The 21,791-nt window shown below is 48.9% G+C and overlaps 1 protein-coding gene across 4 annotated transcripts in view; it reads left to right on the forward strand.

Moving 5' to 3' along the window:
• The window catches only part of NUP214 (nucleoporin 214), a 98,984-nt gene extending 77,502 nt beyond the window's left edge, over window positions 1-21,482 (forward strand). For 3 of the 4 annotated variants that reach the window (XM_032866100.1, XM_032866103.1, XM_032866101.1), the window contains 6 exons: window positions 6,289-6,442; window positions 13,225-13,377; window positions 17,466-17,637; window positions 19,798-19,937; window positions 20,776-20,800; window positions 21,314-21,482. In XM_032866100.1, coding sequence (XP_032721991.1) covers window positions 6,289-6,442; window positions 13,225-13,377; window positions 17,466-17,637; window positions 19,798-19,937; window positions 20,776-20,800; window positions 21,314-21,347 — 678 coding nt within the window. In that variant the 3' untranslated portion in view covers window positions 21,348-21,482. The remainder of the gene's footprint in view (window positions 1-6,288; window positions 6,443-13,224; window positions 13,378-17,465; window positions 17,638-19,797; window positions 19,938-20,775; window positions 20,801-21,313) is intronic. The other variant, XM_032866102.1, reaches the window with a different exon arrangement.
• The last annotated feature ends 309 nt before the right edge of the window (window positions 21,483-21,791 follow it).

The raw sequence follows: 21,791 nt of genomic DNA on the forward strand, positions 1-21,791 counted from the left end.
TCTGCCAAATAAAATCTTAAAAAGGAAAGAAAAGATAAATCTTGGAAATAGGTAGTGATGATGACTGCACAGCATTGTGAATATAATTCTCGCGACTGAATTGTATGCTTACATGGTTAAAATAACAATGATACTTTGCTGCAGTCTTAACCTAATAACGTAATATACCAAAAACCATTGAATTTTATCCTTTAAAATCAGTGAGTTTTATGGTATATGGATTATATCCCAATAAAGCTATTCTGTTTAAAAACAACAAAACAGATTGGAGTCTGAAAGGCTTGCAGGTACAACAGTAATTTGTTTAATATAAACATCTTCCCTATCCACCCCTCCCCCACTTTTGCCAAGAGAAGAGAAACAAAGGCAGGACCAAAAAGCAAAAAGAACTTGCACAGTCCTGCAATCTCTCCTGCCCAGAACTGTTGAATCCAAAGGTAACACTGCAGCCCAGCTACCTCCTGGCTCCAGGCTCAGCCTTGTGACAAATAATTTAAACCCTAAGCAAACACAGAGGTGAGTTCATTCTTCAAGCTTTGACTTGTTTCCAGATCAACTCAACACTTAGTGAAATGTGAATGATTGCGTACTCACTTTGGGATACAGATGAAAGAGAGGCCTCTCGTGCTGCAGGAGAGCCATGTCCCTCAGTCCCCACGCCACTGTTCTACACGCAAAGTCTCGTATACCAAAATATATGTATGTATGTATTTTATACAAATATCGCATAAATATTACATATAACATGAAAAAGCAAAAATAAAAGGGGGCATCCACAGTTGTATTTTAGAGAAAAGCAAGAAACAACCTGTATGGATGATCCGGAGAGTGGAACTAGCAGGCAGAGACTTTAAAATAACTATTGTGACTGTCGTGCTCAAGGATTTAGAGGAGAAGGAAAGAACGGTTGACTAGAAATCTCGGCAGAGAATTGGCAATTATAAAAATAAATACTAAGTCTGGATCTGTATCTGAAGTTTAATCTAGTATCTGAGATTACAAATGGTTAGACAGACGTGACAGCAGAGTGAGTACTACAGAAGTACAGTGAACTCGAACACAGGGAGAAATGATCTAAAATGAAGCTCAGAACAGGGCACCCGGCGGGCTCGGTGGGTAGAGCGTGTGACTCTTGATCTCAGGGTCGTGAGTTCAGGCCCCATGCTGGGCATGGATCCTGTTTTAAATTAATATATAAATAAGTAAACAACATTTTTTGAATGAAACTCAGACTGAGAAAACCACCAGGCAGAACAGTAGTGACCCCTGTAACACGGTATCAGGTATCCCGTTGTATTTGTCATCAGAGTCCTTGGAGGAGAGGAGACAGAATGGAGTAGACCAAAAACATTTGAAGAAAATGGCCAAGCCTTTCCAAATGTCTTGAAAAATAAGGATCCAAAAATCCAAGAAACTCTGTGAACCCTAAGCAGAATAAATATGAGAGGCCACACCTAGACACATCATAGATAAGCAGAATTCTGAAAACCAAATACAAAGAGAAAAATTCTAAAGCAGCTAAAAAGACTCAGGCCATACAGGGAAATAATGTATTACGTGGTTATGGGGAGATGTTAAATGTACGATAACCAGAGCAAAAAGGCAGAGAATATTCTTTGCTCCCTTTGTAGACCAGTGGTTCTCAGATGGTATCAGTTCCACCCCCACCCCCGTGGGGGGAATTTCACAATTGCAATGCCCAGAGACCTGTTTGGTTCTCATGAATAGGGGGTGCTATCAGCATCTTGGGAGTAAAGGCCAGGAATGCTGCTGAACATTCCATAACCCTCTAAAACAAGGAATTACCCAGCCCAAATGTCAGTGCCACTGTTAAGAAACCATTATTAGGTAAAGATTTCTTAGAACCCAAAAAGCACTTAACCATAAAATAAGAAAATTTAAAAAGTAGACTCCCATCAGAATTAGAAAGTAACGTTCATCAAAATGTTGTTATGAAATGAAAAGGCAGAATATAAACTGGGGGAAAATATTATAATGCCTGTGTCAAATGAAGGGCTTCTGTCTAGAAGATGTAAAGAATATATAAAGAACTTTAAAAACTAAGCAAAGTACTTGGACAGATACTTTACAAAGTATATGAATGGCCAATAAGCACTTGAAACCTTGCCCACCATTATTAGTCATCAGAGAAATGTAATTTGGAACCGCAATATGACACTACCCCAAAGCCGCTAAAATTACTAAAATTTAAGAGCTAACAAAACCAAATGTGGAGATTAGGGCAAATAGATCTCTTAATGTGTTGCTGGTGGGATTATAAAACGGTAATTTGGAAAACCGTTTGGCAATTTCTTAAATAGACACTAATTTTGTGGTTTAGCAGTTCCAGTCCTCGGTATTTAGCCAAAAGAGCTGAAAACCTGGGTCCACAAAAAGACTTACTGTTTATAGCAGCTTTGTTTATGACAGCCCGAAGCTGGGAATAGTCCAGATGTCTGGCAGGAGAGCAGTAAGCAGCAGTGTACTCCTCTAACGGAATACTACTCAGTAGTGTAAAGGCAAGAGTGACCAGTGCATGCAACCGTATGGATGAATCAAAAGCTTATGTTGATCTCGCCAGGTCAGTTAGGCAGGAAAATGGAAAAAAAGGCATCTAGATTAGAAAGGAAAAAGTAAAACTCTGTATCTGCAGATACATGATCAAGTATATAGAAAATCCTAAGGAATCCACTAAAATACTAGCAGAACTAATAAATGGGTTCACAGTGGAAGTGTGCAAGAATATTTTTGAAAACCTACTTTTAGGGGTGCCTGGGTGGCTCAGTGGGTTAAGGCCTCTGCCTTTAGCTCAGGTCATGATCCCAGGGTCCTGGGATGGAGCCCCACATCAGGCTCTCTGCTCAGCGGGGAGCCTGCTTCCTCCTCTCTCTCTCTCTGCCTGCCTCTCTGCCTACTTGTGATCTCTGTCTGTCAAATAAATAAATAAAATCTTAAAAAAAAAAAAAACTTATATGTTTGCAATAAACTATCTGAAAATGGAAGTAAAAATTCCATTTTCAATAATATCAAAAAGGGAATAAATTTAGGAATAAATTAGAAATAAATTTAACAAAATCAGTGTGAAACATACTTTGAATACTATAAAACATTGTTTAAAGAAATTAAAGATGATCTAAATTAATGGAAGGATACTCAGTGCTCACGGATTGTAAGACTACATTTGATGGAGAAAGCGCATATTAAAATAGTTTAATTTCATAGAGTTAGTACTATGAAGAGAATAAAGCAATAATCAGGAAGAGCAATTTAGGTTACGTAGTCAGGAAAAGCCCTTGTGAAGAAGTCTCATCAGTGTCTCCATTTCCTTTTTATATTTGTTTCTTTGAATTAGGATCAAGTCCAGTCCACACGTTGAAACTGCTTGATAGGTCTCCCGACTGTCTCTCTCTATAGATGACCCTTCTGTGTCTCTCTTACTCTTGTTTCTCATAATTCAGTTGTTCTGTACAATTTCCTGTGGGCTGGTTGCTGACTGCATTCCCATGTTACAGCTCCTAGGTTAACGTGGTCCCCCAGCCCTTGTTAACTTCCTGTGAAGTAGGGGTTGGGTCTGGAGGCTTGAGATTGATTTGATTTAATTTGATTTTTAAAAAACTATTTATTTATTTGGCAGAGAAATCACAAGTAGGACCCTGGGATCATGATCTGAGCTGAAGGCAGAGGCTTAAGCCACTGAGCCACCCAGGCACCCCTTGATTTGATTTTTTTTTTTTTACAACATTATGAGGTTGGATCTTGAACAGGAACTCCCTATTTAATGATATTCAGGAATTGTCAACTTTTGGGGCATGACAATGGTATGGTTATGGTTTATGTTTTAGAAATTATACTAGAAAAATCAATGGTTCAAATGATAAGATGTCTAGGATTTGCTTCATGCTGATAAAGGATGGGGGAAGTAAAAGGGTTTTAGATAAAACTGAACTGGATGTGAGTTCATTGAAACTGGGTGATGGGCATGGGGTAGGAACATTATATTCTTTTTTTATACTTTTGAGATTTTCCATAATTTAAAATTTTAAAACTGTTGTAATCTATTGCAATTAAAATGAACGAGACTTTCTCTAACCCATTTATGAGGATGTAGTAACTCAATTCACATTCACTTCTGTGTCCCCTTCCATTCATTTCTACAGATAGCCATTATTTAAATCCTATTTTTACAGTTTAAACATCTGAAATTGCCATTTTTTGGTAGGGTGAAAATAGCCACATTTTGGCAGTTGACTGTGTTTCAGTCTGATGCATGGAAGTCAGCTACAGAGTCTGATATTTTCTACATGCTGCATGAATTCATTGCCATGCCTGCCTTCCTTTCGAAGTCTGGCTACTGGTTATCAAAGCCCATGCTTTTATGATTGGATTGGATTCCAGGTTTTAAAAAGCTCTTACTCATCATTAAATCATTGTCGTAAACTTACTGTTGCTTTAAAGACATTTAGCGGGCAAAAAGAGGGAGTTAGAGACGAGTATAAGTGTCTTAGGTACAGTCACCCCAAGTAAAATTTAGCCTGTCGTATTCCAGTACAAAAGATCAGTGTAATTGGACCATGTTGGGGGTGAGGGGAGGAGAGATGATAAAGGATGATGTCAGAGGTGGCCAAGGGCCACATTGTGTAGGGTCCTTTAGAACTTTTCAATATGAGTTTAAGGATCTGACTGCCATTCGTAGATATTACTCTAGCTGCTGTGTGAGCGGAGATGCAGTAGAAGCAGGAAGCTAAGTTGTGTAGTCCAGGGGACAAGTGGAGGCTTGGCGGCTCAGACCAGGGTGGTGGCCGTGCCCCTGAGGGGTTGTGCTAGGCGGTTGTTTCTGGAGGTGTGACTTCAGTGTGAAGTGTTAGAGAAATGCCCTGGCACCTAGAAAGTGCTCAGTCATTGGTCAGTTACCGATTGGTCAGTTACCGTCGCTGTTACATACCAGACGGCAGCTGTCTTCCGAGCCTGCGCTTACATTGCAGGCGCTATTGGAAAGTGCGCTGTGCTTCTTAGCACATTTAATTGACTCGCCAGTTTCGGGTGGGGAGTTCTTTATTCCCATTTCACAGGGGATGGACTTTGACACACCTGTGTCTGCCTTTGAGGGGCACTTCTATAAGGTTCCTGTGCACAGTGACCCATTTCTCTCTCTACTTTTTTTTTTTTTTGAAGTAGGCTCCATACCCAGCATGGAGCCCAGTGCGGGGCTTGAACTCATGACCCTGAGATGCAGACCTCTGATGAGCTGAGGTCAAGAGTCAGCAGATACTTAACCAACTAAGGCACCCCCAACAGTGATCCATTTCTAAAAGCCTATCTTGGGGCACCTGGGTGTCTCAGTGGGTTAAGCCTCTGCCTTCAGCTCAGGTCGTGATCTCAGGGTCCTGGGATCAAGTTCTGCATCAGGCTCTCTGCTCAGCGGGGAGCCTGCTTCCCCCTCTTTCTCTTCCTGCTTCTCTGCCTACTTGTGATCTCTCTCTCTCTCTCTCTCTCTCTGTGTGTCAAATAAATAAATAAATAAAAATCTTTAAAAACCTATCTTATTTCTACATTATCAGCCAAGAAGATGTCCCATGTAACTAATATTAATGGTCCCTCAAATCTAGCACTGGTCTTCCTTTAAGAACCAGTTTCCAAGCTGAAATAAAGTATGTGGTGCCTGAGACAGCTTTGAGTCAGCGTGCGCCCGAAGTTAGCAGCATCCTCTGAGCATAAGATTTGCAGACTTGGATGAAATTCAGCTATGGTCATCATTTCAACAATGGAGCTAATTTAAGCTTATTTCTGCAGTATGGAAAAGTCATTATGAAATAAAAGTGCACAAATTGGGAGAAAAGACAGTGTAAATCACTTTTCATCAGTTGCTGATGAGTTCAGCCAAATACTTTAGGAATCAAAAGAAGTCATGTTCATAATCGCCGAGAAATGTTTTTCAACTTTCTCATTTGGGGGAACTCTTGAGGGGTTGGCTTTCCTGCCCCTGGCATCGTGTCAAGCGGAGACTGCAGGCCGTGGGGTAGATAAACATTCAGAGTCCCCTCCTCCCATAAATCATGTTTGCAGAGAACTGTGAGTGTGGAATAGCTTGAGAACTTCTGATTTGTAGGAAGTCCCTGTCCAGAGTCCAGCGTCTTTTGTGGTGGTTAGAGCATCCGTCCCCGAACTAATCAGAGTACTCTTGCTTTTTCCATTTGTCCCAGCTGTGAGCGCCTCCTTTCCGCGGATGTGGCCTGCCGTTTGACGATGACCTCTCATCCTATCTCACTTCCTGCCCCTTTTGTTTTCCAGCAGCCCTCTTCCAGCGGGAGCGTGTTTGGGTCTGGAAACACTGGAAGAGGGGGAGGTTTCTTCAGTGGCCTTGGAGGGAAACCCAGCCAGGATGCAGCCAACAAAAACCCATTCAGCTCGGCCAGTGGGGGCTTCGGATCTGCAGCCACCCCAAGTAAGTTGAGACCGTTTGCCCAGTCTCTCCGGCCCCATAATGCCGTTGTCATCCCCGTAGTGCTAGCAGAGCTTTGGTGACAAGTGTAGAAAGGAAAGAGAGGGGTCCAAAAGGCCCATAATATGGATCAAAGCAGTGTGATCTGTTTTTGAGTTTTATTTTTGGTTTTTTAATGAGATGTCCTATATAATCACAAAAAGACAGCAGAGCTGCACGGTGAGGCTCTGTGCACTGAGCCCCTCCCCTCTCCTCTCCCAAGGCCCAGATCGCTCTGTGTCTTAGAGTTGAAATGACTTGAAGTGAATGCAAGGAGACAGGCACAAATGAGAGCAGCAGAGCAAGCTGGGTGTGCTGGGAGAAGGAGCATCTGGGTTTCCGTTGTGTGGTACCCTCTCAGAACTGGTTTGAAAATTCAGCTGCCACAGAGAAATGTTACCCAAAACTTAAAGCCTTCGTTATTTGTCATCTCTTACATTTTTGCCTTATTTTCAGTTGAAGCTGTATCATTCTGCTGGCACTTTTTTCTCCAGCTAATTTTTCAAATTCTTTGTTGATCTGTCTATTCATGGTTGGAAATGAAAGAAATTTGGGTTTGTTTGTTCTTTTTTTAATCTTAAAAATATCCTGCCGCTGATGGAGGCTGAGATGGGAAGGTGGGGGCCTGTCATCTTCATCTCTGCTTCCCTCGTTTAACATGCCGCACACGGAGCATCTCGGCGTCTGCTGTGCTACACAAGGTCCTCGTGAATCGGGAGCTGATATTCTCAGACAGGACAGAAACTCCTTTCGCGTTAAGGCTCACGCAGTTCAAAGCAGAGTTCTTCATCCTGAGTCTCCAGATTCACTGATCAGTTGTTTTGGTGTCACTGTTCACCTCGTGCCATACAAGGGAAGATTAGAGTCAAGAGACACAGACCTCTTGTGAAATTATATGGCAGAAATCTCTTCAGCTCTCAGTCTCCCGGGAGGATCTTAGAATCCTAGAATGAGGGGCATCTGGGTGGCGCAGTTATGCGTCTGCTTTTGGCTCAGGTCACAATCCCAGGGTCCTGGGATCCCTCTCCTGCTTCCCCTGTTTGTGCACATGCTCTCTTTCTCTCTCTCTGTATCAAATAACTAAATAAAATCTTAAAAAAAAAAAAAAAGAATCCTAGAATGAAGGGATCCTAGAAATTGTGTCTAGTAGTTTTCAAAAACTTTCTGCAGATGAACTTCTAAGCAGAAGCCCAATATGTAAAACAGGTTAAAAAGAGGTCTGCTTGGAATCAGGGGTCAAGAACCAGAGACACTGCTTGCTTTCCCCATCTTCCACCCCCGCCCCCGCCCTCAGCGTGGAGCCATGGGGCTCCACAACGCATACTTGGACAGCAGGATCCTCGTGTGGCACTTTCTCCATTTTCCCGTGAGGAAGTGAGCCCCGAATGGTGAGGTGATTTTAAGTCACAAGGCCAGAAAGTGGCAGATCTAGGACTCTGCTAGATCACGTGTAGCTACAAAACAGCATCTGGCACAGAAGCAGCACTCGGTGACATGCTGCTTAGAAACGTGGGTTTCTCCCTTAGGTTACAGTCTGCGAGACTGTTACTAAGCAGCTTTGTTGAATCTTAGGTGTGTTGTATCCTTGTAAAATCCCCATTCCTCCTGCGTGATTCATCTCTTCGGGCCTGGCCCTTACCTGTCAGAGAATGGCCTTCTCTCGGTGGGGGGCTGGCGACGGCTTGCCCTGGCTTGTGGGAGCCAGCTGTGCACCCCTCTCTCCAATTCTCCATCCAGTGACCCTGTGCTGGGCAGCCTGAGCTCTGCCATCGTGTCAGTGTGTACCCCATGGGAATTGGACCACACGGCGAGTCAGCACTGCCCTCCTCCGCCCCCAGTCCGCTGTTCACTGGCACACCTTTTCTCTAATTCTTTAATTCTGGTTTAAAAGTAAACCAGATATTTTTATAGGATTATACCAGATTCTTGATACCAGACACCTGCTGGTCTTCACTTTCCTAAACATTGGTTTTTGTAAGCCAGCCGTTTACGTTTATGGTAAGAGAAGTTTCAGATATTGAAAAGACTTAAACATTATTTTGTTTTGAAAACTGAAAGGTGATTCGATAGTGAAAGGGACTGGAGCCTTTGTAGCCCAGAGGACCAGGTGCAGAAGAGGAAGAACGGGGGAGGAGAAGGAGCTAGAAGGCATCTGGGGACAGCCATTGTCCTCACCAGAACTGAGGATGCTTTCTGCGAACCACCGGAGGCAGCCTCCTTCTCTTTGGGTGACTCTGCAGTATTTGACACTTTGAGCACAACATCTTTCCTGGGCTGTATAGACCGATTCTCCTGGTTCTCTTTCTGCCTTTCAGACGGTTCCTTCTCTGCCGCTTCTCTGTCCTTGCAGGCACGTCCTCGCTGTTATCTGGGTTAGCACAGTCGTCCCCAGACTCCCCTCCCCGCTTATCCTCCCCTGGCATGTGGATATTCACGCCAAGCTGAGTGTTTTGTTGTGTTTTTTTTTTTAAGATTTTATTTATTTATTTGTCAGGGACAGAGGGAGGGAGAGCGAGCACAGGCAGACAGAGGCAGAGGGAGAAGCAGGTTCCCTGCCGAGCAAGGAGCCCGATGTAGGACTCGATCCCAGGACACTGGGATCATGACCTGAGCCGAAGGCAGCCGCTTAACCAACTGAGCCACCCAGGCGTCCCCAAGCTGAGTGTTTTTAACTCTCCTTTGCATTTGCCACTCTCCTTACGCAGAACGCCTGGCAGCTTCCCACTGACACGAAGCCAGCTCCTTGGCTTGGACGTCCAGGCCCTCTGTGAGCTGCCCCGCACACTCTCCTGTGCCCCCACCATGTTCCCTTGGCGTCCGCCGGTCTGCCAACCGCCCTCCGTACACGCCGCTCCTCTCTGCCCACTCCGGTGCCGGAGCTCCCCTGCTCCCTCCACTCCCCCTGCCGAACCCACCCTTCCTGTAAGGGTGACTGTAGGTCTACACCTGTGTGCAGCTGGGCCTGAGGGCCCCGGGGTCCCGGTGATCTCTCCCTCTCTGGAATGCTGCAGCCCTTGTGTTCCCTTCCTTCACATGACATCAGGTGGAAGGAACGGATCCTTACGGACGCCTCCTGTGTGCCACATGCCCGTGTAGTTGGGCTGACTGCCTCTTACAGCAGGACTTCTCAATGTCGTGTCCCCGTGTTACCAATCAGGAAATAGGATCAGGAGGGGGTGTGGAGCCGCCGGGGTTTAGTCTGAGTATGTTTCCAGAACCCTGACCCACCCCGGTGCCTCCTGAGATCTTCCTAGCCTTGCAGCGGAGCACAGCTCCTCCCGGGCGCGTCTTGTCTGGCGGCCCTCGGGCCCGTTCTCAGGGGCACTGAACACGCTCTCGTGCAGCTGGTCTCTGAGCACAGGCTGGGCACTCGGCAGTTTCCCTGGTGGCCGCCCGGTCCTGCCGCTGCCCTCTTCCGCCCTGAGAGGTCATTAGTCCCCTGTCATGATGGCGGAAGCCAAGCCGGGAGTACTGCTGCTGGGAGCCGGCCTGTTCTTTATCCAGAAGCCCGCAGCGCATGAAGGTGTCTGCTCTCTCTGCTCCCGGAAACTATCTGAGATCCACGCTCAAAATTCAGGGGTCGCTTAAAATTCAGCAGCACCGCACACTGTTACCCACGAGCGCTTGCCGCCTCCCCGTGTCTTATCCTAAGGACACTGGTGAGAGCCATCCTCAGCACGTTCTTTTTGTTCGGAAGCCCGAAAGGCATAACTTGTGTGAGGATACGGAAGCCATCTGGGGAGAACCTCTTGGGCCAGCAAGGCTCCCGCTACAACTGTTCTTCCAGAGAACGTCTTGGAAAGTGTCCTGGGCCTGAGCTTGTTGAGGAACCCCCTTCTCAGGGCATGTTGAGTTCGAATCAGTGGCTTTAGGCCTGCAGAATGATGTGGGACCGGTTCTCCGTGTTAGTGTTTGTATCACATTCATATCAGGGATAACTTAGTTGAAGCAGGGTTGGATGAGGAACCCCCTTCTCAGGGCATGTTGAGTTCGAATCAGTGGCTTTAGGCCTGCAGAATGACGTGGGACCGGTTCTCCGTGTTAGTGTTTGTATCACATTCATATCAGGGATAACTTAGTTGAAGCAGGGTTGGACGCTGATGTTGAGTTAGGCAAATGTTTTTTGCCCAGTGAAAGACCCAAGAGGACCGCTGTCGAGCCGGCAGGGGGAAGCCCAGAGCCGAAGCCACTTGTCCCTGGACTCGCCACCCCCGAGAGTAGAAGTCACCAGCCAGCTCTTTGAGGACAGCTGCTCTGCCCACGTGGGAAGAGGCTCTTGTGATGCCTCCTGTTGCAACAGCCAAGATAACCCTCTGACTTGCTGTACTTAAGAGCCAGGAGCTGCGTTATTTTGGAGCCGCTGGGAAGGAACCGAGAAGCGTGTGGTTGACTACAGGAACAGAGGGAAGTGGACCTTGCTTCGTGCCACTTTGCTTCAGAGCAGCTTAAATAAATCCTAAAACGTTTCAACATGCAGAGCTCCTCCTGAGACTGTGAACGAAAACTGTTACAACTCGGCTGGTTTAATTCTCACGATCTTTGCAAAATGAAAAGGATTACGTTCTTTGCCACTGATCTGTTCTGTGTCATCTTATATCGAACACAAGAGGGATGTGGCAGGAGGAAGAGCTAAAGAAACAGAGAGGGGAAGTTCTGTTTCCCGAGGCTCTGCCATCGGCCCGGCTAGGCTCCGCACACGGCAGCTCATCTGAGCCTCAGCCCCTCACTGTCCCCACTTTATCTCAGAGGGAACTGGGACCTGGGAAGGTGAAGTCCTTGCCGTCGGCTGCTGGGTGTCTGAGCCAGGGCTGCCTGCACAACACCCACGTACTCCACTATAACACCGTGAGCATCTGCAGACAAAGGGTCTCGAGAAGACGGAGGGTGAAGATGTCCAGAAACTTCTGTTCTCTGACTTCAGGCCTTTCAGTCTCCCAGCATCGTCCCGGGAAAATCGTTTCACCTCTGCATCTCAGATTTCTCCAAGGGGACGGCTAGCCCCAGGTCTCGTGCTTGAACAGACTTGCTGTTGGCAGTTCTTGCCGCAGTGGCATTTAGGAAGTCAGAAAGTTGCAGTCCTCTGTTTCTGAGGTGCCGAGCAAAGGAACCGCGCAGGGGCCCGATTCGCATCTCCAGCTGAATGAGGGTCCTGCCGCGGAGAGGATAAAACGCGGCCTCCGAGCTAGCTAGCCCTCTGCCAGAGAGCTCGGGCTGCTTAAGAGTACCTTGCCCCCACGAACCCCTCTACAAAAGGGAGAGGGGTGATCCTGTGGTACCGCGGAAGGGGGTGACGAAAAGGGGCTTGTGAGCCTCTCCCGCTGTCAGTGCCTGGCCCGCTCCTAGCCAGGCTCTCAGACTGCAGAGCAGATGACCCTGTGGTGGCCCGGGGCTCTGTGCACTGGTGCCTAGAAACTCGGGGTGGTCATGTCCCTGAGATAAGGCTAGTCACTTCCTGGACTGTCGATCAAGAGCATGACCACTACAGGTGTTAACGGTTGTGTCTCACGCAGGGGCGGGGTCAGCAGCAGAGCGAGATGAGGGACCTTGGGATTGACAGGTCAGTGGCGGGCCACCTCTTCAAATAGCTGGACTTTGGGAGTGACTTTACTCCCCTCCACTTCTCTCCCATCACCTTCACGGCGAGCCCCTCATCGGCTTGGGGGAAGGCTGGCCCGTGCGATGTTCCCCCTTCTCCCGTGGTGATGGCGGCTCGTGCTCTCCCTTGCCCACCCGGAGCATCAGTTCAGCGCCCCGCTTCTGCCCGTGCCTTTGGGCCTAGAGCCCGTTTCAGGACAGCGTCTCCCCGCCTTCTTTGGGCGCAAACTTACTTTAATCAAACATCCATCCAAACATGGTGGGGAAGTGTGAGTCGTCTTTCCCCTCTCCCCCCAAGAAAGGGTGAAGGAGAAATTCCTGATGGTGTGCTGGTTGCGTTCCCAAGTGCTTCCGGTTGTGGCTGCTTAGGCAGTAACGGTCAGATTTGCGTCTCTTAACCGACAAAACACTTCTTACCCATCGCGGTTTTTAAGAATTAGTTTCCTTTATTCCTTTCATTCTTGGCATGGCTTCTGTGTGTAGAGCGAGTGACCCACCTAGATAAGCATCTGAAAGGTCAAGGGCTTCCCTGAGCCGCATCGGAAAAGGAAATGAGACTGGAAGCCTTGCCTCTTCGTTCTTCAGGGCCTCTCTGGCTCCCCTCAGATCAGAATTAGGAACATCATGGTTTCCCTTGTTTTGCCGCCATTCCCTGAGCAGATCGGGCGACAGCACACGTCCAACCCGATTGTAAAAGCAGAAGCTGGAAGCCATTAAGCTTGCTTCGATTTTGCTCCGACTTTATTTTCTCTAGCTCGACAAAACTTGAAGCTGGTTTTCCTGGGAGGAGATGAGTGAGCACGAGCCCTCTTCTTCAGAAGAAAACCGCCTGGCGGGAAGCTGGTAGTTAGACTGGAGCCGTGTGGGAGCCCAGATGCGCGCCTGCAAAGGAACCTCTTCCCTGGGCCCCGTCGCAGCTACCGTGCACGGTGTGTCCGTGGAACCCAGAGCCTGGGTTCCCAGAGATTAGGAACTTGTCATCAACATGCAGCAAATCACAGAAGGTGCTCACCGCGGCCCAGCTCCCTTGAATCCCAGACTTGTCACTTGTTTCTCCTCAAACACCTAGCTGCAGCTTCTTTTCTGTTCTAACTAGATAAGGACATTTTTTCTGACTCTGATCTCCCTCAACATGTTCCCCCTTTCTTTAGATACCTCTAATCTATTTGGAAACAGTGGGGCCAAGACGTTTGGTGGCTTTGCCGGCTCATCGTTTGGAGAGCAGAAGCCTGCCGGCACTTTCAGCTCTGGAGGAGGAAGTGTGGCGTCCCAAGGCTTCGGGTTTTCCGCTCCAAATAAAACAGGTACTCTGATACTTATTAGCTGTGGGTTTTTTTTTAGATGTGTATTACGTATGTGTAGATACCTGGAAGGGAATGTCTCTAGGATGGCTCTCAAGGGAGTAGGATTGGAGTGCAGATGAAGTGAGTTTTCCTCCACGGTTCATTTTTATATTCACTGAGCATCTACTGTGTCCCAGCACTATTCTAGGTCTCCCAGACGTGTTAAAAACAAGAATGTAAATATTTAGCAAGTGCAGAGCATCCAAAGTAAGGGAACATACAAGACAGTGATAACTAAAATATAAACAAGAAAATACTCGAGTCACAGACGAGCTTGGCGCCCGTTCATGGTCATGAGCAAAACAAGTGGTCTGCTTGGTTTTTATGTCTCTTTCGTTTGTCCTCTTTCTTGAGTCACTTTTTTTTTTTCTTTTGAGCATAACATACATGAGTATATTACATATACATGTCCCCATACAGCATCCACGTGCTGTAAGTACACGGGGCAGTGACTTCTCCAGGGAAGAGCGTGCCGGTGGGGTGAGGGGCAGAGAGCGCCACCCGCACTGCTTAGCCCAGCGTCACTCGTAAATGCATTTGTGAACTGTGTGGCTTTCTGTGATCATATGCGCGGTTTAGAATTTCAGAATTCGAGGAACAATGCACATTTAGATACAAAAACATACTTCATTTCTATCAACTGCCTCTCTGTCCTCTTTCTGTCTCAGATCTCCAGAGGGTCTGCATTCCTGTCCCTGTCATGTGGAAAATTGTGTGAAAAGATTTTTCCCCCAAAAAAAGATCAGTGGCAGAGTGGGGGAGGATGTTTGCAGAGAAGGAAGTTCTTTAAAGTAGACTCCCCAGGGGCAAGCGGTCAAGATGCTTGTCCCTCGTGTGTCCGAGAGACTCTGAAATTCTGAGTTCCAGAGGAAGGACCCCCTCCAACCCAAGGACCAGACGCGTGGGTGGCTTTGACTTAGGACCGCCCCACATTCCGTGCCTGGAGTCCCACCTTCTAGAACCTGAATTGCTCCGGTCTCCAAGAGTGTGCTCCATTACTCAGACCTGTGGCTTGGGTGGGTTAGTCTTTGATTCTTCCTAGAATTTCAAGTGCACCAGACAAGAGCGTTGCGGCTTTATTTTGCCCCCAGCCTTCCTTGCAGTAAATGATTCAAAAATGAAAAGGCTACAAAGCTCTGGGTCCTAGTCAGCAAAGCAGACATTTGACCAAGAAATTTTAATTCATCAATCATTGAGGCTTAATTAATTTATTTATTTATTTATTTTGAGGAACCAGATAATGGTTTTTTTGATTCAGGTGTTTTTCTTACGTGTTGTTCCTTATCCTGGAATCAGGTCCCCATTGACTTTGAGAACCTTATGCTTTCATTTTTTTAGTCTTAGAGAAAAATATATCCTCTTACCTTTCAGAATATTTTTCCCGTTTGACTCTTTGCCCCATGGAACCCCTCAGACTGCAGACAGAGAAAGCTGCAGGGGATGATTGAGCCGGTGACAATGCAAGGGTGACCGTGAGGCTGGAGGCAGCCCGTGGCCCCTGTGCTTTGGGCGCTTGGGCTCTCACTGCAGGACTCGTGGCAGTTCTCAGGGGGCTCCTGCTGTGGAAGGAGGTGCCGCAGAGTCCTGAGCATAAGGAAAGGCTGCTTTAAATAAAGGAGTCATCCTTCCTGCCCACGCAGTGCAGATGCCTAAGACATCACGATTGGCATCTTGCTTTAATACAGATTGTAGATGGACCATTTTGATGGGCCTTTGGTAAGTTCCAGAAGTGTTCATCCTCCCTCAGTACAGTTGCCTTAGGAAATAGTAGTGCTGGAGATTACTTGGGGGGATAGAGGTGGGCCCAGACGGCCGTGCCCGGCCCACCGGGCTCACGCCAGTTGTGGTGGAGGGAGGCAGGTTGACCCATGCAGTTAGGTGGTAGGCGCTCTGAGTCACTCAGCCAGTGCTACACGATCAGCTGGCAGAACTTAGACAGATAACGTTGTCTGAGCCTCTTCCCTCCTGTGAGGTCGGGCGGGTTTTATCTGGGACCATGAAGGCCAAGTGTTATGCAGCAGCTGGCACATCCCCAGCACACAGAGGGCCCTCAGGAAGTCGGGTGTTGTACTGTCATTGATCGGTAGCAAATTGCTCTTATGGAGAAGAAAACTGTGAAAATGTAGCATCTAATAAAATCACACCCTCCCTAGCATCAGGAGTGAGTTGCCTTCCTCCGAAAAAATAAAACCAGAGTGCCCATTTTCCTCCTCTTTCACTTAGCTCTGACCCAGGTTTGTTTGGGGGCAGTGTGTGTGTGTGTGTGTGTGTGTGTGTGTTATGTATGTGAGGGTGGGGGTGTGTGTGTGGTGTGGGTGTGGTATGGGTGTATGTGGGGACAGGGGTGGCACACGTGCGTGTATGGGCGTTTAATCTCCTCTCCCCTGTCCAGTTTACTTTCTCTGTCATTGTGACTTCTCATTTTTCACTCACCCTCCACTAAGAAGTCAGAGTAATATTGCACGCAAGACACCAGATCCGGCTGCATGTGTCTTAGAAGAAAGCGTAACTAGATCTGTGAGCGGTCGTAAATAATTCAACTGCAAGCGTTTTTTTAGCACTTTTTTTTTTCCAGTCTCTTATATTTATAACCCAACAGTCTCCACTATCATGGCTTGGAATTTCACTCAAGGTTTGAAAATCTAGAATGTTAACGCAAACATGAGCCTTAGCAGAAAGTGTCTTCACTAGCGATAATAAGTAAGCACGTGATTGAGTCACAAAATAACAAATAATGAAAGAATTCAGCTAACAGCTTTTCCCACCCAGAGTCTGATCTTTCCTGATTCAGGTAGCAGAAGCTTGTGGTGTGATTATGCTGACGTAAGAAGGCCTGACTCATGCCTCTGACAGCAGTACTCGCTTTCCACAAGGGGCGAGAATAGTGTCCCTGGCGCCTCTTTCCTTGCACCAAGGCCATTGTCACTCCCTTTAGCATGTAGCTCTTCAGGCCAGTACTCATTTTAAGAAATACTCCTTTCTAGAGCAAGCTTCTTACGCGAGTTCATTCCATTCCATTCCATTCAGCGGATACTCACAGAGGGTCTCAGCTCATAGCCTCAAATGATGTACGCAGTATCTTGGGGCTTGGGAACCCCAAGTCCGGCTGGTCTTCCCACCTGGTGGGCATCTCTGCCAGTCCGAGGAGGCCACCTCGGTGCACCTGACCTGCGGCACGATGGGCTACGCAGGTGCCTACCCCTGGCCCCCCGCCCCTGTTCATGGGAGCAGCAGGGAGCGTCGGGCCTCTGGTGGCCTCTCCTCAGGGCTGATTGATGGTTTTATCACGTTTATCCAGCTGCCTTCCTCCAGAGAGGAAATTCGGTGTGCTTTTTTATTGAGGAGTAGCTCCTGACTGCAGAGAAAAAGCATTTTTTTAAAGAAATTCTTCTGTGCAGAGAGACTGTGGAAAGAGATGTGAGATCCGTAAGCTTTAAATAAATAAAAAGCCCCGGGCTGAGCACCAGTGCCGTGCGCCTCTACATCTCCTCTATAACCCAGTTCATAGGTTCTCCCCCTGAGAGGAGACTAGGAGCCTCTAGCTTTATAATGTGGGTTTTCACGAAGCTGGAAGCCTTGCGTGTGTCATGACAGTAACAACATCTGTCGTCTTTGACAGCTGGGCGGGGATCGGAGTTTTCAAGAAGGCTTTGTCAGTGAGGAGCCTCAGAACGGCGCAGTGGGGCGGGGAAGGGGTCAGAAATGCACAGGCTGCTGCTCGGTAACGCTCTGATTCCACGAGTCTGGGAGCCGACTTGTCCGGCTTGGCCCATGGGAAGGATCCAGGGTCTCACAGACAAACACAGGGTCTGCTGGGTTCTGAAGGCTCCAAGGAGCTCGCCTAGTGGACTCGACCCCTGTGCTGGAAGCGAGGGGGGTGGCTCGGTATTTAGAAAGTCTGTCGCCCCCGTCACAGTTTTTTGAATTTGAATTTCTAACCTATTTTCCCCTTTTTCCTTCCTCTTTTGATTTGATTTCTCACCGCTCACTGTCTTCTCTTCTGTCTCCTTTCTTTTCCCCGTTTGTTTGGTTGCCTCTGTTTTGCTCAGGCGGCTTCGGTGCTGCTCCCGTGTTCGGCAGCCCTCCCACTTTTGGGGGATCCCCTGGGTTCGGAGGGGCGCCGGCATTCGGTTCAGCCCCAGCCTTCACAAGCCCTCTGGGCTCGACGGGAGGCAAAGTGTTCGGAGAGGGTACTGCGGCTGCCAGCGCGGGAGGATTCGGGTAAGCCCCCCCGAGGAGGGACCTGGGGATGTCCCAAAGCACGGGGCCCGGTACCCCTGGTTTGGAAAGACAGTTCTTGCATTTTCCCGACTGTGACTGAGCTGAGCCCCCCTCCCTCGAAATCCGCAAACAAGTCAGTCCAGGATGTGTCTTCCTCCCTGGGGGAAGGCTCCCTTCTTCCAAGCCAGCCTCTGTCGGCGTGCAGGTGGATGTGAGCTGTTACGTCACCCGAAAACGTGGAGTGCTGGTTGGCGGAACCCTGTTCTCTTGGTGGAGCTCAAGGATGATTTAAGGGAGTAAAAGAGTCCCGTCCTGGCTACTTTAGAGCCAGGCCTGCCTCTTGTGTGGGGACTTCTGTCAGGGGATTCAAGATGAATAGTTTTTGCCACATTCTTTGCCTTTTGGGACTGTTGTGTCATCGACCCATAGTCCTTGAGCAAACCACTCCTTGTGTCCCTGGCTCCACTCAAGACCCCCCAGAGTGGGTATTCAGTTCACAGTGCAAGGGGCCAGCCTCCACCCTGGGCCCTGACTGGGCCCCCAGCACAGTTCTGAGTCTCAGTGACTCCTCGGCTTTTAAAACTGCTCTTAGCGCCTCGTGCACATCCTCCCTTGAAAAATGCCATATTAGGGATTGTCTTTTAAGGGCCCCAGAAATTCAGTCTGGTTGCCAAAACCCCAAGGAGAAAATAAATAGCCTTCACCGCACCACAAAGTCCCGATAAAATGTCTGTGGTGATGACTACAAAGTGCCTCATTCAGAGGACATAGTAGGGTCTGAAGTCACCGTCTGGTGGCCCTGGGCATAGGATGCAGGATGCGTAAAGCTAGAGACATGGGGAGAGGAGTGGGGGCTTTGCTTGGGGGGATGGTCAGGGTACTTGGGGTGAATCTTGGCAAGGTGATAGCATCGTTATCTTGAAAGTAAACTAAACTATGTTTTTACTCATACCCTTCCCCCCCGCACCCCATGAAAGATGCCGGTGTGGAAATGCTGGCAAGTTTCCAGAAAGTGAGCGAGTTGATAAATTATTTCCTGGAGTTCGTGTAGAGACTAATGTCCCCCAGGAAACCCCAAGAATTAAAGTTAAGGAAAGAATTTATTCTTTTTAAAGATTTGTTTATTTGATAGAGGTCACAGGTAGGCAGAGAAGCAGGCAGAGGGGGAGGGAAAAGCAGGCTTCCCGCTGAGCAGAGAGCCCGATGCGGGGCTCTATCCCGGGACCCCGAGATCATGACTTGAGCCGAAGGCAGAGGCTTTAACCCACTGAGCCACCCAGGTGTCCCTAAGGAAAGCTTCTAAAGGAGAGTTGGGACCAACTTTAGCCAGTGTTCTTGGCAGATTCTGACAGACACTGATGTCTCCGGTGACCGCCCAGCACAGGGTACTGCAGGCTGGGAGGGTTTGGGGTTGACTGGGAACCTTGAGGTTTTATTTATTTATTTGAAACCTGCTATTTTCTTTTCTAGTAGCAAAGTGTCATATTCTGCCTTGGGTGGGGAGGTTAGCTCACACACATAAATCCTGACTGGCTGGTTAGTTCCGTTTGGCCAAAGAGGGCTGACAGGGACTGACTCGGGTGTGAGAATTCCAGAAGAGCCCGTCACCTTTCCCCGGTTCCCTGATGTCTGGCAGATGTCAGAGGAGCACCCACTGCTCATGAGAGGCCCGGAGCAGGGGCAGGAATAGAGCAGGACCAGTCAGGACCGCTCCAAGGGTCTGTTTCCCGAAGACCCCTCACTTGTCATGAAAAGTCAGTAGAATCAAGATCTGGAGAGGAGCTCAAGACAACTAATTGGGGGAAGAAGGTTGTCGGTAGATGAGAAATGCCAAAATGATGGAATGAAATCCAAGAATTATTGGAGATGGAGCAAAAAATGTAGTGCTGCTCAATTTCCAGATGAGCTGGAATTTCCAGACGGTGGAGAGGAGCAACACCCTGGACCGGTTGGCTTTGCTGTCACATTCCTGTCCTCCTCCCTCCCAAAGCTAAGATTCGCTCTGGGCTCCAGCCTGCTCTCTCTGCGAGGCCACTACTTTTAACCAGGCACGGCCCCTTGGCTCGTGCGTGGCATGCAGCCTGAGCCCCACCAGGGCGGGCCTGTGCAGGAGCCTGTGCGGCCACGCTAACCACCGACTGCTTTCTCCCTGGGACCCAGGTTTGGGAGCAGCAGCAACACCACATCCTTCGGCACCCTCGCAAGTCAGAACGCTCCGACTTTCGGATCACTGTCCCAACAGACCTCTGGTTTCGGGGCCCAGAGCGGGGGATTCTCTGGCTTTGGATCGGGTGGAGCAGGTAGGCGGCCAGACATGGTTCCCGCGCTGAAGGCCTCCTGCCTTCTCCTCAGTAAATGCCTTCCCCCACCCCTGACCCCGAAGAAATGAGTGATTTTTACCTGGGGATTCAGTTTAGTATTTTGAAGGCTGAAAGTGGGTGAAAGACAAAATGTTCTTTTTAGGCTTTAATTAGACGTGTAACGTTGTGCCGTTCCTTACCAAAGAGAGGCAGGACTGCCTTGATTTTTCTCTCAAGACAAGAACCGAAAATAATCATCATCTTACTAGACCTTGGTTTTAAAATCCAAGGCAGCAAACGCCAACAATAAGATGTAGAGACTTGATGAGATGTCTTGGATCTGCCGCACGCTCACCTCTTCCGATAGTGGGACGCGCACGTTTGCTTTCATCCCTGCCACATGCTGATGAGGTGCACAAGTCAGGCATCGTCGTTTTACAGATGAAGACGAAAACCCCATGGGACTCATTTGCCCTAAGAGCCAGAGAGTGGTCCACAGAGCAGGGCCTAGAACCCAAGTATCTTGCTTCTCCAAGAAGCAGCAAGTAGATGGGAAAAGAAAAATAGGATTTCGTGACGAGGGTCCGAGTGGCCCCGGGCCAGCTGAGCAGGAGGCACTGTGCCAGGGACCGCTGACCACTGTGGGCGTCAGGGAGGGAAGAACCCTGAAATGCCAACCCTCGCCTTCCCCGTCCCACCCTGGCCTTCAGGTGGGGGGCGGCGGGGCTCTCCACGGGGAGTGAAGGGAGGGACGCGGTGGGGAAAGGACTCCCCCCCGCCCCCGCTGCCTCTCAAGTGTGTGTGCACTCATTTCACTCCCCCCTTCCCATCTTTTCAGGATTCAGCTTTGGATCTTCTAACTCGTAAGTATCCACCTCCAGTTTTCAGCCATTAAATAAGGAGGGAGGAGTATGTGGTATGTGAAAACGTTACACTACTAACTTGTGCCCTGTTTGTACATTTGATTTGTTTTTCCCATTTCCTAAGCTTGTCCTGGAAGCATGGGGGTTCAGCAGCAGGTTTTGGGTTTCGTGGACCTGCTGATCTGAGCAGGAATATAGCAGGAGGTGCCCTGCCTGGCCTCCTCCAAGGTCACGCGTAAGAGAGAGGACTGTGCCTTTGGATGAGCGAAGGCTGGAGGGCGGGGCCTGAGAGGTGCTGTTCCTTAGATCCCTATAGTGTCTCAGGAGCTTTGTGCTGCCCACGGGCCTCCAGGCCCGTCACCAAGTCTTGCATTTTGATCCTCATTCTGTGCTGTGTGGAACTGCACGACGCTCAAAACTCCCAGTCCCGAACTTGGCCCAGGCGGCTGCGTGAGCCCCGGAGCCCTTCCTCAGAGCGGCCGCTGACCCGCCTCTCCTGGCGCTTCCTCGCAGGTCTGTCCAGGGCTTCGGAGGCTGGAGAAGCTGAGTGGGTGTCGGTGTTCCTTTCCGTTCCTGTGACCAGCTGCATCCTCAGCCGCTCTCGCTGAGCCGCGCCGGAGCAGCCCTTGCCCGTGAACATTCGCCCTGAAACCTACCCAGAAAGAAACAGCAGAAACCAAAACTCTAGTGACGCTTGATCGCTTGTTTGTTTTCCTTTCTATTTCGTGTTGGTTGTCGTGCCCCCCCCACCCCCGCGCCGTCCCCCACTATTAAACTCTGGTCTGTTCCATGCTGAACGCATGGGGCTTATGTCAGGTCACCGCCTGGGAGAGAGGTTTCCTCATGCCTGGGGCTCTGAGAAACCTTCCTGGCCTTCCGCCCGCAGGCGGTGTGCGTCTTCGAGGGTGGCACCAGATGTCGGCAGCGTCGGGGACGGACGCACGGAGAGGGCGCGCCGGAGCTTCTCCCAAGACTTTTGAGGCTGTAACTT

Source organism: Lontra canadensis, unplaced genomic scaffold, assembly GCF_010015895.1.
Source record: "Lontra canadensis isolate GAN:19392208 unplaced genomic scaffold, GSC_riverotter_1.0 scaffold30, whole genome shotgun sequence".
NCBI classification, from domain to species: domain Eukaryota; kingdom Metazoa; phylum Chordata; class Mammalia; order Carnivora; family Mustelidae; genus Lontra; species Lontra canadensis.